Source organism: Homarus americanus, unplaced genomic scaffold (assembly GCF_018991925.1).
Source record: "Homarus americanus isolate GMGI-L3 unplaced genomic scaffold, GMGI_Hamer_2.0 scaffold20465, whole genome shotgun sequence".
Lineage (NCBI taxonomy): Eukaryota > Metazoa > Arthropoda > Malacostraca > Decapoda > Nephropidae > Homarus > Homarus americanus.
In genome coordinates, this window is record NW_024756914.1 from 904,990 (window position 1) to 922,275 (window position 17,286).

At 39.6% G+C, this 17,286-nt stretch overlaps 1 protein-coding gene across 4 annotated transcripts in view; it reads right to left on the reverse strand.

Annotated features, from left to right (window-relative positions):
• Positions 1-292: 292 nt before the first annotated feature.
• LOC121857205 (tRNA (cytosine(72)-C(5))-methyltransferase NSUN6-like) overlaps positions 293-17,286 on the reverse strand; it is a 41,424-nt gene continuing 24,430 nt past the window's right edge. Inside the window, exons 1-2 of one of the 4 annotated variants that reach the window (XM_042353154.1) lie at positions 4,254-4,365; positions 293-2,425 (exon numbers count right to left, since the gene is read on the reverse strand). In XM_042353154.1, coding sequence (XP_042209088.1) covers positions 853-2,418 — 1,566 coding nt within the window. In that variant the 5' untranslated portion in view covers positions 2,419-2,425; positions 4,254-4,365 and the 3' untranslated portion in view covers positions 293-852. Of the gene's footprint in view, positions 2,426-4,129; positions 4,366-17,286 lie in introns of those variants that run through there. The other 3 variants (XM_042353153.1, XM_042353155.1, XM_042353156.1) reach the window with 3 other exon arrangements.

Here is a 17,286-nt window from a genome sequence, read left to right on the forward strand (position 1 = left end):
GTGGTATTAAAATTTTAAAGTACAGCAGTTTCAAAAAGAATTTCTGGTACTCTACATTGATAACATTTTCTCCACCATAAGAGTATGATACTAGTCACCTTATTCAACACCAATCATCTTATCTTCAGGAGGTCAGTCTTGAGTCTGTCTCACTGCAGTATAGTATTTATTTCTTATAATGAATTGTATTTTTACAGCACTTGTTTCAAATCATCTTATAAATTGCACTTGTCCTTGTACATGGAATTTTTCTTTCAAATAAGGTTGAAAAATGTTTATGAAGAGCATTTACTGTAGATGTTAAAATTTATTTTGGAAAATATAACAATATAAACTGAACGTGTTATACAAAGATGACAGGATTTACAATTCCGTGACACCTCCATATAACGGACGTCTCTCTCCATACAACCCATTAAATGGGGGGGGTTCACATCTAACAGACCGTTGATATATAAAAGAATTTCATCTCCCTGTATTCTGTTAAATAGAGGTTTCACTGTAATAAAGAAATGTGAATGTAATGAGGGTAATATTTTCAACACAGTACAGTACAGTACATACAAAATATCAGTGTTTATGTAAAATATGAAATTAATATTGCACTGTATATACTGTCCTGTTTATCACTTCCTCTTGACTATATTACAATGTTACAAAATTTAATACCATACCATACTTGGCTAATCAATGTTGATAAAATATTACCCAAACTTAACTAGTGTACAGTAATGAAAACCTTTATAATTACCAAAACTGCCACTGTATAAAAAATATTATCTTAAGAATCTTGTACAGTACAGTACAGTACATGGTTTTTGTATAAATGCAGTTATTTTTAACTGTTTTTAATTAACATAATTTCTTAAATGCTGCAACAAAAAAGCCTATGGTGTCTTCATCAACATGCTGTACATGTACATTAGTGTAAGGAAAAGGACCAAACCTTTGCACTTTCTCACACTGTTCCTTGGTTAGTCCGCAGTGTGGTAGTCCTGGTTTACCAAGCTTAGGAGTTGTATTTATCAGTTCAACATTTGGAAATTTATCCAGAAGCCATTTAACCATTTTTTCATTCTCCTCAGTAACAATAGTACATGTGCTGTATACAAGTTTACCTCCTGGCTCAAGTAACTCTACAGCCGTCTTCAACAGTTTACGCTGCACAACAGGAAATGAATGCAATTCTTTAATATTTGTTTTGGTATGACTCTGAGGACGCTGACCAAGTCCACTGCATGGAGCATCAAGTAAAATCCATTTGAATGATGAAGGCGCGTACGGTGGAGCAGGGGAGCTAAACTTTAGGTCTTCAGCACTGTTGGCCAACTCACTACAGATTTTATCTACATTAATATTTGAAGGAATCTTATTAAATACCTCACCCCCTTTCTCCTCATCACTTTTGAGATTTTTATCATCAGATGTCAGAATTAAATTTGTACTATCATACTTATAAGCGGTTATATTGGTGAGGCTTAATCTGTGAGCATTTGATCTAATTTGCTCAATCTTATTATGTGACCTGTCAACAGCAATGACCTGCCCAGTGTTACACATAAGCATTGCAATATGTGTTGTTTTACCACCAGGAGCTGCACACATGTCTAGGACTTTCATGTGTTTACTTGGATTAAGAATATGACCACATAAAACTGATGGCAAGTTTTGGAGGAACAACAAATTCAAGTGACAGCTTCCTAAACTTGGAGAGTCAAATATCTGTTCTTTCATAGACACTGCTACACCAGTGGATTTGGATGCTTGAAAAAGTTCCTTCCTACTCTGCAGTGCAGTACCATTCCCCAGGAACATCTTGGAACCTCTGAAATCTTTGCATCCTCTTAAGCAAGTGTCATTTAGATCGGCAAACACAGCTACTGCATCTCCAACTTGAAGATCCGGAGTAGCTCCTAAAACACCAGGAGCAAACACCTCTGCTCCACGCAGAACTGCTGAGCCACACATTCGTCCTACTACCACCTCTTTTGTTGCTGGCTTTACCTTCTGGATTCCATGAGACTCTACAACTAATAAATCTGGCAGCTTGTGATGCTGGTACACTAAAGGAAGGGGAGTACTCTTTCCCACATGTTGGAGTCTGAGCTGCTCTTCTACAAGGGCCACAGCTTCACTCACATTAGTTTTAAGTAAGTTAACTCTGACAGTAGTAAATCTGGGTGGCAAAGATAAAGATGTAAGAGCTTTATCTATATCATGATGGAATTCATTAAAGTCTGTTATAAATGGCTTCTTGATACATGTATTATCTTCTTGATTTTTGCTGGCCTCATTGTCATAGTTATGGGTGACAGATCTCAGAGATTTCCTCAAATAGTCAGTTACTTCAGGAAGAAGTGGGTTGAACTCCCCCAGAATATATTGTTCTTTGCTGCTCAGGCATTCTGCTCCTGCCATATATAAGCTGTTGAGAAAAAAAGATAAAACTTTAGTGTTGATATATGTTCAGTACAGTACAGGAGCTTCTTTCTGTATCCAGAAGAATGCTGTGAAAGATTAAACATTAAAATAATTACATAAAAAGAGTTGGATTCAATAGTTTTTACTAAATACCAGCAACTTAAGGGCATTTACCCATTTAAGATAAATTATGTCTTACATCATGAGAAAGCTAAAAGGTGGAGGGAAAAAATTATTTGTACAGTATAGTCTCGGTTTACGCGGCCAATTAAACCCACGGAGGTCTGCGTAAAACGAGAAACGCGTAAAGGAAATAACAGAACATATGGGATTAATTGAAATAGAGACTGGGCCGACCCCCAGACTACCCTTTTTCCGACACAATACTTACGTTGTAGTAAAAATAACATCTTAATTTTATGATGGTACGCACACACAATTACTATTCAAGATGAATATCAATATTCTTAGGTTTTTTAACACTTACGTTAGTAGAAGAGATGGCTGGGCACACGGGGATGGGGGTTGGTTCCAAGGCAGAGGGCAGATTATTGGCCCTCACCTGTATCACCTGTATCACTATCCACCACAGAGGCTAGCAGGGCCTCTTTGTCAAACCCCTCAAAGTCCATATCCTCACTATCACTGACTTGGGCTGGCTGTGGTGGGTGGCGGGTGAAGAACTCGGTAATGTTTTGTTGACTGGGCAAGCAAGGTTAAATAGACCAATCACAGCTCGTGGGTGGTAAGGATGCGTGGCCCAATCACAGTCCGATACGTCATCTGACATCAGCGGTGACATAAGAGCCACCTAGCGAGCAGCTTGTCCGCGCCGCTTCCCGTGTAAATGCTGGAATGTACCGCGTACTGTAACTGATAACTGCCGCGTCTGGACAGGTGCCGCGTAAATGACCAACCGCGTATAAGAAATCCGTGTAAACCGAGACTATACTGTATTATCATTTACAATTTTTCAGAGCCCTAATGCCACTGCCTCTTTGTTTACATGTGGCGAGTCTGGAATGTTACATCGGTTCCTTTCATAGACAAGTCTCTTTTTTATAGAATATGGTAACTTATTTTAGGTTAGGTCAAGTTAGGTTTGGTAGGTTAGGTTGTCAATATTGTTTTTGTACATTTTTAGGGTGATGAGTGGCTGGTGTAGTCTTCGACAAGGTCCGGGAACATTCATTCATAAAATTAACCATCTTATTCTACCTAACCTAACTTAAAATAATAGTTAATATCGTCAAGTATTACCAGATTCATTTTTATTGAAAATTCATCGCAGATACTGTGTAATCTCCCCGACATTACTGCTCTGGAGGGAAAATATCGTAAAAATTATATTACAAATTAGTTTTTCTCATCTGCTTTTTGGCCTTCTAATGAGATAAGATAAATGGTATTATTATAGTTTGGATCATCTGAGGAATCGTAGGAATTAGGTTAGGTTAGATATCCAAACTACGCTTTTCCGAAGTTTTTCTGTGTGTTTTGAATGATTTGGACCTCTATCATAAATCATATACAGCAGTTTGGATATCTCTAAATACAGGGATGATCGAAACTAAAATTTTATCAAGATTATTCATTCTTCACATTTTTCTGTAATACTGATTATCAACCTTTAAGACCTTTAAGCCTTTTTTTTACACTATCGGTAGGCAAAGTAAACTAAAAAATAACCTGTAAATGAAAATCTTACCCAAATACCTACATGTACAGTATATCAACTTGTAACTCAGGGTCGTCTTATTCCCCAAAAAATCACTTCTGGGGTAAATAATTCTAGTCAACTCCTACAGCTTGTTATTATTATTGTTACTCACCCTATCTCTGCCAATGGTCACTATAATAACGAGGAAAGAGACAACAGAAAATTATTGACTTTTGTAGTGTAGTACGAGTGGTTGTTCCTACACCCCCTAGATGGCTCGGTCATCGGGCACTATTTTTTACTATTTTTATTACATAAATTTTCGGTTTTTATAACGTGAGGTTCTACAGTATATTGGGGCTTATTTTTCGCATTTCTTCACAGTATTAATAGAAATATGCTTTAAGAAGCTAACTGGTGCTTATTGTATACAATGCTGTGTTCATTTACGCCTTGAAGCAACTACAGTAAATAATACGATTAAAACGATTACTATCTATCTAGACATACGTATCCGTCTATCCATGTCATCTATCTCAACATCCATCTATCTGTCCATTACTAATCAGTGGTAACAACCCAGAAAGGTAATTACCGCATTATTGTAGTCGGGGAAGTAATTTGTCATATTTTTCCAGGTAAGGTGTTCTGATTTAAACGTTTTATTGATTTGAAAAGTATTCTATTATTCTTAGAAATAAATAAATGCGTTGATACTAAAATTGAAGATGTTTTTGTGATATATATATATATATATATACCTTTTACACAGTAATTGATATATTTGAAATGTTGGCACCCATGTAACCAAAGACTATAATAATAAAAACAGGAAAGCGTCTACGTTTATTGATAAAATAAAGTGAGCCACCGAGCTGCCCATGTTTCCATGGTAACCAGCGGAGTGAACTGATATTTTATTACCTTGACGTTCTTAATGTGTACACATGCACACACATACACACTGACACTAACTGCAGATGCAGAGATGTTCAATGCATAGACCTCTTGGAGAAGGGTAATAAAGGCGCAGAGAGAGTCATAAAACTAAAAATTAAATTTTTCAAAATTTCAAATTTCTTGGGGAAAATGGAAAAAAAAAATTACCCGTAAGTCAATATTTATATATATATTTTTTTTTTTGACCAGGTTTAACGTCGAAAGAATTTGCCGAATGATAATTCTCAGTGTCCGGAGACTTGTCCCTTCAAACTATCATAAACAAATAAAATATAAAATATGTATAATGCACAACAGACTACCTGGACTTGGGGAGAATAACTCAGTGGGCCAGTGAGACATTGTAAGTATCCTAATTTTATAACCCTTGGAAATGCGGTACCCGCCAAAAATTGACGAGTGGAGCTCTTAAGGAATGGCATGAATTTTTTACCCATAAAGCCAGGCAAGAATTTTTATTGTATGCTAAAATTTTGTCCATGAATGATTTAGGCCTTTTGGACTTTGAAAATAGTTTAGAGCAATGAATTTTAGTCCCTTCACTATGATGAACTAGTCCCTTGATTACAATGAATCATCCCCTTGACTATGATAACCTAGCCTTTCAATTATGATAAAATAGCCCCCTTGAGTATGATGACACTACTCAGTGGGTTGATCATCATACCTGAGGGGCCACTTTGTCGTGTAATGAAGGGGCTAAAGGTAGTGACTGTATTCAGGAGGTTGGCATCATATATCTAACAGGTCTCGCACAATCGTCTTTTCTCTATTTTTCTGTCCACTTCATCATTCCAACACATTCTGCACACCTGGCTGGGTCCTTCATCCAACCACAATGAACAAAACATCTTTTATTATAGTCCAGCATCTTGATACACTGCCCCTCACTCAAATTTATCTATTCATATATAACTAGTTGAAACTTTGGGATGCCAACCCACACACAAAGATTTATCCTGAAATGTTTCAATAACAATTCAGATTACTAAATAGTAACCCGAACTATATCACGTATATATGGTTTAAAAAAAATAATTACGGCTCGGAGGGCCCTTTGGGATAATATTAAGTAACCCGAATGACTTAAAAATGGCCCAGAGACACAGCATCGCCTGGGAAGATATTGAAAGCATAATGTATTGTCTAATGGTAGACCCTGCTGCTAAATGGCATTAAAAAAATTGTGACCAAGTCCCAGGCTGCTGATCTGACTTTCTGTCTCATTGCACACAATTGCAGGGTCTCAATTGTTTCTCTTACTATGACAACACAACATACAGTACATATATCGTTTCTCACTGTTCTTATTATTATTATTATTATTATTATTATTATTATTATTATTATTATTATTATTATTATTATTATTATTATTATTATTATTTCATCCCCAGGCCCTGATGTGGGTCATTGACGTGTGGGCTAATCCCGTAAAAAAAAAATGAAACTAGCAAAATACAGTATATTGTTATCTATACATATTAATTATTACATGGTGACTGAAATTATGGTTCCTCTTTATTATCAAGTTCATTTCATTGATTTTTTTAAAATTAATTTCGTAAACATATTTCAAAATTTTCAAAATACTTTATCAAATCTATTTTTAATATCTGGCTGATCAAATATTCTTGAGATACTTACATATTTGTAGATTACAATTTGCCGCCTTTTTAAGTCTTTCTAAAAATCCCGCCCATCAGCAGAGCGGCTGATCAATCATCGAAGAGACGAGGTCACGGCTAGACGCAGCAGGTTAGTCGTCCTATCACTATTGTATTTTTTCATATTTATTAATTCCAGCATCAATATTGGGAATTCATTTACATGTTCTAAAACTCTAAGTGACCAAAGAGGGTGTGAAGCTGGTAATTATTTAAAAAATACGTGAATTTATTGTACTTAGCCACTAAGTGGAAGTTCGGCGGGTGATGGTTGACGAGGATGAAGGTATGTGGTGCGTAAACTATTCATGTGCAATGAAGTGTAGCTTAAATTATATAGATTTTTATAAATTAAATATTCTAAACCATATCCGAAAAAATGACCTTTTTAACGGTCAATTTATAATTCCGTATTTCATGTTCTAGAAGGAAATTGACACCCGTGCAATCATTGGGATACACGAAAATAACATACATTTTAGAGACTTGGTATTGTATGGGGGAAAACTCATATGAACTAGAGTTGATTTTCGAATGTTCTGGGCATGAGCTGATGTTCCTCTGAAGTGAAGCCATACTTTTTGGCGCCAATTTCTCTTCTCGAGATTTACGAGAAATTGGCGCCATATATTTCAGTTTTGCTAATAACTTAAGAGATAAGTCAAGGATAGAATGAAACACCAGAGTAATGCTGGCGCTGCGCTTTACTGCGAGATTCTTTCGTCCCTCCAAGTTTCCCGCCCAGAGTGCCTTTCTAGAGTCTACTGTACAGGGTCCACACCGCCCATTGCGCTCGCTCTTCCACTGTCAGATCCCGCAACGCAGACTCCTCTCATTAAAGTTAAATGATATTAACACTATAATTTTTATAAGTTAAATGAAACTAGCAAAATGTATTATATAATTATACATATATAACAGGCGTATGTGGTTAATTCTTGGCTCCAAAAATAATGGTTGCCGTATTTTATTTTATTTTGTTAACTTTTTTCAAAATACGTTATCAAATCAAATTTTAATATCTAACTGATCATATTTCTTGAGGTACGTACTATTTGTAGATAGATGATAATTTTCCCGCCTTTTTAAGTCAAATTCCCGCTCAGTGGCACGGGTCACTCAGAGAGACGCGGTCAAGGGGGGTGGGGGACGCTGCAGGCGAGTCGTCTTCACTACTATTGGATTTTTTTTTTCAATTCCAGCATCAGTCTCGGGAATTAATTTACTAGTGTTGTAAAACTTTTGGTGGCTTTATCAAATAGAATTTTTAATATCTAACTGATCAAATTTTCTTGAGATACGGACTTGTAGAATAATTTTCGCGCCATTTTCGCTTCCCCCATCTGGCTGACTCCCGAGGCCTGTGGTACCGGCTGCGGTAGGTGAGTCGTCTTATTATTGGAATTTTTTTCATTTTTATCCATTCCAGCATAAAACTTAGGGAGTAATATATATATATATATATATATATATATATATATATATATATATATATATATATATATATATATATATATATATATATATATATATATATATATATATATATATATATATATATATATATATATATATATATATATATATATATATATATATATATATATATATATATATATATATATATATATATATATATATATATATATATATATATATATATATATATATATATATATATATATATATATATACAAGACTAATAATAATAATACTGTAATAAATTAAATGAAAAGAATATATATATATATATATATATATATATATATATATATATATATATATATATATATATATATATATATATATATATATATGTGTGTGTGTTGAGTTGTCAATAGTAAGAGAAACAATTGAGACCTGCAATTGTGTATAAATGAGGCAGAAAGTCAGATGAGCAACCTGGGACTTGGTCACAATTTTCGTGATGCCATACGGCAGCAGGGTCTACCATTAAACAACACATTATGCTTCCAATATCTTCCCAGGCGGTAGTACCTCCCTGTTTGGTAGCTGCCTACTACCTACCATATATATATATATATATATATCTTGATAAAATCACACAGGAAAATGGAAACAACAGGTACCTTGGCTTTCGTCTTTATTCAAGACATCTTCAGAGCAACTGAAGATGTCGTGAATAAAACAACAAATATAAATTTTCATTGTGGTTACATGAAATATATATATATATATATATATATATAATGTATATATATATATATATATATATATATATATATATATATATATATATATTATATATATATATATATATATATATATATATATATATATATAATATATATATATATATAATATATATATATATATATATATATATATATTATATATATATATATATATATATATATATATATATATATATATATAAAACAGTCTAGAGGGCTAAAATAGATGAGAAGCTGCGTGGTAATTATTATAAAATACGTGAATATTACTTAGCCACTGGTTGACGAGGATGAAGGTATGTGGTGCATAAACTATTCATGTGCAATGAATTGTAGCTTAAACTATATAGACTTTTATAAATTAAATATTCTAAACCATATCCGAAAAAATGACATTTTTAACGGTCAATTTATAATTCCGTATTTCATGTTCTAGAAGGAAATTGACACCCGTGCAATCATTGGGATACACGAAAATAACATACATTTTAGAGACTTGGTATTGTATGGGGGAAAACTCATATGAACTAGAGTTGATTTTCGAATGTTCTGGGCATGAGCTGATGTTCCTCTGAAGTGAAGCCATACTTTTTGGCGCCAATTTCTCTTCTCGAGATTTACGAGAAATTGGCGCCATACATTTCAGTTTTGCTAATAACTTAAGAGATAAGTCAAGGATAGAATGAAACACCAGAGTAATGCTGGCGCTGCGCTTTACTGCGAGATTCTTTCGTCCCTCCAAGTTTCCCGCCCAGAGTGCCTTTCTAGAGTCTACTGTACAGGGTCCACACCGCCCATTGCGCTCGCTCTTCCACTGTCAGATCCCGCAACGCAGACTCCTCTCATTAAAGTTAAATGATATTAACACTATAATTTTTATAAGTTAAATGAAACTAGCAAAATGTATTATATAATTATACATATATAACAGGCGTATGTGGTTAATTCTTGGCTCCAAAAATAATGGTTGCCGTATTTTATTTTATTTTGTTAACTTTTTTCAAAATACGTTATCAAATCAAATTTTAATATCTAACTGATCAAATTTCTTGAGGTACGTACTATTTGTAGATAGATGATAATTTTCCCGCCTTTTTAAGTCAAATTCCCGCTCAGTGGCACGGGTCACTCAGAGAGACGCGGTCAAGGGGGGTGGGGGACGCTGCAAGCGAGTCGTCTTCACTACTATTGGATTTTTTTTTTTCAATTCCAGCATCAGTCTCGGGAATTAATTTACTAGTGTTGTAAAACTTTTGGTGGCTTTATCAAATAGAATTTTTAATATCTACCTGATCAAATTTTCTTGAGATACGGACTTGTAGAATAATTTTCGCGCCATTTTCGCTTCCCCCATCTGGCTGACTCCCGAGGCCTGTGGTACCGGCTGCGGTAGGTGAGTCGTCTTATTATTGGAATTTTTTTCATTTTTATCCATTCCAGCATAAAACTTAGGGAGTAATATATATATATATATATATATATATATATATATATATATATATATATATATATATATATATATATATATATATATATATATATATATATATATATATATATATATATATATATATATAACAGTCTAGAGGGCTAAAATAGATGAGAAGCTGCGTGGTAATTATTATAAAATACGTGAATATTACTTAGCCACTGGTTGACGAGGTTGAAGGTAAGTGGTGCATAAACTATTTGTGTAATGAAGTGTAACTTGAATCATCTTGACTTATAAATTGATTTTTTTTGTTTACGTATACTGTAAGTATTGTGACTTACAGTTTTTCGATGGACGACAGTAACGTACATTTTATACCCAATTTATGAGGAAGGAGTTGTAGATTTAATTATCTTCGACTTTTTGTATTTTGTTTTTATTATTATTTCGCAGAAATACCGAGACTCAGCTATTTGCGATGGACAAAACTAACGTACACTTTAGAGCCTATTCACGGGGAAGAAATTGTAGTTAAATTATCTTTATCTTTGAATTTTTTTTTTTTTTTTTTTATACGTACAAGCACTGACACTTGTAAATGTTTTCGATGGAAGAAAATAGCTTACATTTTAGAGCCTAATACTGTATGGGGAAAAATCCATATGAACTAGATTTTATTCTCGTAAACTGAAGAAGTATGAACCTGACAAGGAACTGGTGCCACGTGGTGAGACTGTACCGTGCTGAAAATTTCTGGACCTGCGGAGTTTGTTCAAAAGTTACCAAATCTGATCTTCTAATGTGGGGGTGGGGGGGATCTCAGCACGCTACCAAACCGGGAGGTACTACCGCTTGGGAAGATATTGGAAGCATAATGTATTGTCTAATGGTAGACCCTGCTGCCATAAGGCATCACGAAAATTGTGACCAAGTCCCAGGTTGCTGATCTGACTTTGTGCTTCATTTACACACAATTGCAGGGTCTCAATTGTTTCTTACTTTGACAACACAACATACATAAATTGCTTCTCACTTGTCATCTTTTGTTTATTATTTGTTTTTTGCTATTATTATTAATTAAAGTGTTATCATTATTTTATTTTAATTTTTTATTTTTTTTTATTTCTATTTACTATGAATTATTATTGTTACTACATTTTCGCCCCCAGGCCCCGATGTGGGTCAGTACTCAGTGGCCTGTGCCCGGGTAGGTTAATCCCTGATTAAAAAAAAAAAAAAATTCAATGCGACTAACAGGGTTAATTTACAAGTAAGTTCGCTTTGCTTAAACATAGCTATGGATGCTAAGAAATACTATATAAATTGTAATATCCACATTAAGATTGGTTTAATTATTTACAGGAATCGTGTATCAACGTGGCCATCAGTATCCAACGACTCACCCGGCTGCTGAACAGAAGCCTGCAACGCCAAGGTGGGATCAGTGTAGTACTTCAGCATTTTTCGGTAAGTGATTTTTTTATGGCTGGACCTTTGGGTCTTCTGGTTGAGCCTGCTTTGGATTTTCTGGTGGGGCCTGCTTTACGTCTTCTGGTTGGGCTTGCTTTAGGTCTTCTGGCTGGGCCTGCTTTAGGTCTTCTCGGAACTCCCTCACCGGAGTTTGTGGGAACTTGCTCTCCACAGGAGATCGTGAGAACAACCTCTGTAGGAGACCGTGGGAACTCCCTCACCGGACATCATGGGAACTTGCTCTCCACAGGAGATCGTGGGAACTTGCTCTCCACAGGAGACAGTGGGAACTTGCTCTCCACAGGAGACAGTGGAAACTTGCTCTCCACAGGAGACAGTAGGAACTTGTTCTCCACAGGAGACCGTGGGAACTTGCTCTCCACAGGAGCCAGTGGGAACTTGGTCTCCACAAGACACCGTGGGAACAACCTCTGTAGGAGACCATGGGAACTTGCTCTCCACGGGAGACAGTGGGAACTTGCTCTCCACAGGAGACAGTGGGAACTTGCTCTGCAGGAGACAGTGGGAACTTGCTCTCCATACGAGACCGTGGGAACAACCTCTGCATGAGACCATGGGTAGTCTGCAGTGCCAATTCCTCCTCCTCCATGGGGGAGTTGGTGTTCCTCACCATTACCTTCTTCTCTATTCCCGGGAAGTTGGTATCCTGCCCCATCCTCATCGCCAGCTTCCAGTTTATGGTTGTTGGTTTCCTTCCTTCCTCTGTTACTTGCCACTGCTTGTGGGTGGTCTCCAGCATATCACCCTTGGGTGAGCAGTTCACTTTGGTAACATAGCTACCATTGGGAATTCCAGAGTACTCCTTCGGGCACCGTGGTTTGGGGTTCCACGGACGAAAGGTTTACCTTTTGGACGATTAGTCCCGGTCCGATCCCGCAGTCGTAGACCTCAACGCGGTGGATCGGTGAACATGAAATATCATACATAGTCAATTCTTAAAGAATTTGGGAAAGTTTCATTTCCTAATTCCTTAGGAATTAGGACGGTATTATTTCATGGCCAACGTGCGACAAGGTCTTCTGGTTGGGCCTGCTTTGGGTCTTCTGGTTGGACCTGCTTTGGGTCTTCTGGTTGGACCTGCTTTGGTTCTTCTGGTTGGACCTGCTTTGGGTCTTCTGGTTGGACCTCTTTTGCGTCTTCTGATTGGGCCTGCTTTGGGTCTTCTGATTGGGCCTGCTTTGGGTCTTCTGAGTGGATCTGCTTTGGGTCTTCTCGTTGGACCTGCTTTGGGTCTTCTGAGTGGACCTGCTTTGGGTCTTCTGGTTGGACCTGCTTTGGGTCTTTTGGTTGGACCTCCTTTGGGTCTTCTGGTTGGATCTGTTTTGGGTCTTCTGGTTGGACCTGCTTTGGGTCTTCTGGTGTGTCTTAGCACAGGTCTTCTGGTTGGAGCTGCTTTGGGTCTTCTGTTTGGACCTGCTTTGGGTCTTCTGATGGGCCTCTTTGGGTCTTGTTCTGGATGGGGACCTGCTTTGGGTCTTCTGGTTGGACCTGCTTTAGGTCTTCAGTTGCGTCTGCTTTGGGTCTTCTGGTTGGACCTGCTTTGGGTCTTCTGGTTGGACCTGCTTTGGGTCTTTTGGTTGGACCTGCTTTGGGTCTTCTGAGTGGGCCTGCTTTGGGTCTTCTGAGTGGGCCTGCTTTGGGTCTTCTGGTTGGACCTGCTTTGGGTCTTCTGGTTGGACCTGCTTTGGGTCTTTTGGTTGGACCTGCTTTGTGTCTTCTGAGTGCGTCTGCTTTGGGGTCTTCTGGTTGAGACCTGCTTTGGGTCTTTTTAGTTGGACGCCTCCTTTGGGTCTTCTGGTTGGACCTGCTTTGGGTCTTCTGGTTGGACCTGCTTTGGGTCCTTTGGGTCTTCTGGTTGGACCTCTTTGGGTCTTATGGTTGGACCTGCTTTGGGTCTTCTGGGTGGAGCTTTGGGCGTTGGACCTGCTTTGGGTCTTCTGAGGTCTCTCTTTGGGTCTTCTGGTTGAACCTGCTTTTGGGTCTTCTGGTTTGGACCTGCTTTGGGATCTTCTGGTTGGACCTGCTTTGGGTCTTTTGGTTGGACCTGCTTTGGGTCTTCTGAGTGGGCCTGCTTTGGGTCTTCTGAGTGGGCCTGCTTTGGGTCTTCTGGTTGGACCTGCTTTGGGTCTTCTGGTTGGACCTGCTTTGGGTCTTTTGGACCTGGTTTGGGTCTTCTGAGTGGGCCTGCATTTGTGTTTATGGTGACTAATATTATGCTATTCTAGATTTTGTTTAATTTTTTATGAACTGGTACAAGATATAACAATGTTCACATTTTCAGTGATTCCTTACTTTCAGGTCGTTCGTAAATGGTTTATTTTTGTTTTTCAAAACGACATAGAACTGTGTCCTACCAAGAACAACATGGATTAACTGTTCAAATCAGTGTTCGCAATGCGGGGGGGGGGGTTTACCCCCCAGATACACTTAAAACCCATGGAAATTGACTTTTCTGTAGGGCCCACCGTGGGTCCTAAAAAGACCCCCTCAAATAAGATGTATTTATTATTATTATGAAGGAAATATATATTTTATATATGTGATCATTCAGAAAATGAATAAAAACGTAATCTTTATATTTTTATCATAGTGATGAAAAACGTTAAATTTGCAAGAGCATTCTGCACTCTGGTATGAAGTCTGCAATCTGCATCACTATGCTTTTTGGTACACGTTCGGTACGGGTACTCTCTGCCGAGTTCTGATGGTTTGTGCGGGACATCGTGGGAGCACCTCTCTACCCAAGACACCGTGGGAGGCCAGACGACATGAGACTGCCAAGTCCCAAGAACATGGGACTGCCAGCTCCCAAGAACAACGTGGGACTGCCAGCTCCCAAGAACAACTTGGGACTGCCAGCTCCCAAGAACAACATGGGTCTGCCAACTCCCAAGAACAACAAGGGAATGCCTGCTCCCAAGAACATGGGAGAACCTGCAAAACACTTTGGGAGCACCTCTATGCAGGACACTGGAAGCACCCTTTACACGGGACACTGGGAACGCAGGAGACAATGGGAACTTGCTCTCCACAGGAGACAGTGGGAACTTGCTCTATACAGGAGACAGTGGGAACTTGCTCTCCACAGAAGACAGTGGGAACTTGCTCTCCACAGGAGACGGTGGGAACTTGCTCTCCACAGGAGACATGGGGGACTTGCTCTCCACAGGAGATCGTGGGAAATTGGTCTCCACAGGAGACAGTGGCAACTTGCTCTCCACAGGAGACAGTGGGAACTTGCTCTCCACAGGAGACAGTGGGAATTTGCTCTCCACAGGAGACCGTGGGAACTCCCTCACCGGAGTTTGTGGGAACTTGCTCTCCAAAGGAGATCATGGGAACTTGCTCTCCAAAGGAGATCATGGGAACTTGCTCTCCACAGGTGATCGTGGGAACTTGCTCTCAACAGGAGACTGTGGGAACTTGCTCTCAACAGGAGACTGTGGGAACTTGCTCTCCACAGGAGACAGACGGAACTTGCTCTCCACAGGAGACAGTGAGAACTTGCACTCCACAGGAGACAGTGGGAACTTCATAGGAGACAGTGGGAACTTGCTTTCCACAGGAGACTGGGATCTCCCTCACCGGAGTTTGTTGGAACTTGCTCTAAACAGGAGATCGTGGGAACTTGCTCTCCACAGGAGACAGTGGGAACTTGTTCTCCAAAGGAGACCGTGGGAACAACCTCTAGGAGAACGTGAGAACTCCCTCACCGGAGTTTGTGGGAACTTGCTCTCCACAGGAGACAGTGGGAACTTGCTCTCCACAGGAGAAAGTGGGAACTTGCTCTCCACATGAGACAGACGGAACTTGCTCTCCACAGGAAACTGGGAACTTGGTCTCCACAGGAGACCGTGGGAACAACCTCTCTAGGAGACCCTGGGAACTCCCTCACCGGAGTTTGTGGGAACTTGCTCTCCAAAGGAGATCGTGGGAACTTGCTCTCCACAGGAGACAGTCGGAACTTGCTCTCCACAGGAGACAGTCGGAACTTGCTCTCCACAGGAGACGGTGGGAACTTGCTCTCCATAGAAGACAGTGGGAACTTGGTCTCCACAGGAGACCATGGGAACTTGATCTCCACAGGAGATCGTGGGAACTTGCTCTCCACAGGAGACAGTGGGAACTTGCTCTCCACAGGAGACAGACGGAACTTGCTCTCCACAGGACACAGTGGGAACTTGTTCTCCACAGGAGACAGTGAGAACTTGCTCTCCACAGGAGCGAGTGGGAACTCCCTCACCGGAGTTTGTAGGAAATTGCTCTCCACAGGAGACAGTGGGAACTTGCTCTCCACAGGAGACTGGTAACTCCCTCATCGGAGTTTGTGGGAACTTGCTCTCCACAGGAGACAGTGAGAACTTGCTCTCCACAGGAGCGAGTGGGAACTCCCTCACCGGAGTTTGTAGGAAATTGCTCTCCACAGGAGACAGTGGGAACTTGATCTCCACAGGAGATCGTGGGAACTTGATCTCCACAGGAGATCGTGGGAACTTACTCTCCACAGGAGACAGTAGGAACTTGCTCTCCACAGGAGACAGTGGGAACTTGGTCTCCACAGGAGACTGGGAACTCCCTCATCGGAGTTTGTGGGAACTTGCTCTCCAAAGGAGATCGTGGGAACTTGCTCTCCACAGGAGACAGTCGGAACTTGGTCTCCACTGGAGACTGGGAACTCCCTCATCGGAGTTTGTGGGAACTTGCTCTCCACAGGAGACAGTGGGAACTTGATCTCCACAGGAGATCGTGGGAACTTGATCTCCACAGGAGATCGTGAGAACTTGCTCTCCAAAGGGAGACAGTGGGAACTTGATCTCCACAGGAGATCGTGGGAACTTGTTCTCCACAGGAGACAGTGGGAACTCCCTCACCGGAGATCATGGGAACTTGCTCTCCACAGGAGACCGTGGGTACAACCTCTGCAGGAGACCTTGGGTAGTCTGCAGTGCCAAACCAGGTTTATTCTACTCACAACCTCGGGGAGGCTCACTTTGCTCACAATGTGAGCTCTTTATCCTTGTCATCCCCTCTCACACCCTGGGGGTTTGATGCTTTCCCGCCAATTCCTCCTCCTCCATGGGGGAGTTGGTGTTCCTCACCATTACCTTCTTCTCTATTCCCGGGAAGTTGGTATCCTGCCCCATCCTCATCGCCAGCTTCCAGTTTATGGTTGTTGGTTTCCTTCCTTCCTCTTTTACTTGCCACTCCTTGTGGGTGGTCTCCAGCATATCACCCTTGGGTGAGCAATTCACTTTGGTAACATAGCTACCATTGGGAATTCCAGAGTACTCCTTCGGGCACCGTGGTTTGGGGTTCCGCGGACGAAAGGTTTACCTTTTGGACGATTAGCCCCGGTCCGATCCCGTAGTCGCAGACCTCAACGCGGTGGATCGGTGAACATGAAATATAATACGTAGTCAATTCTTATAGAATTTAGGAAAGTTTCATTTCCCAATTCCT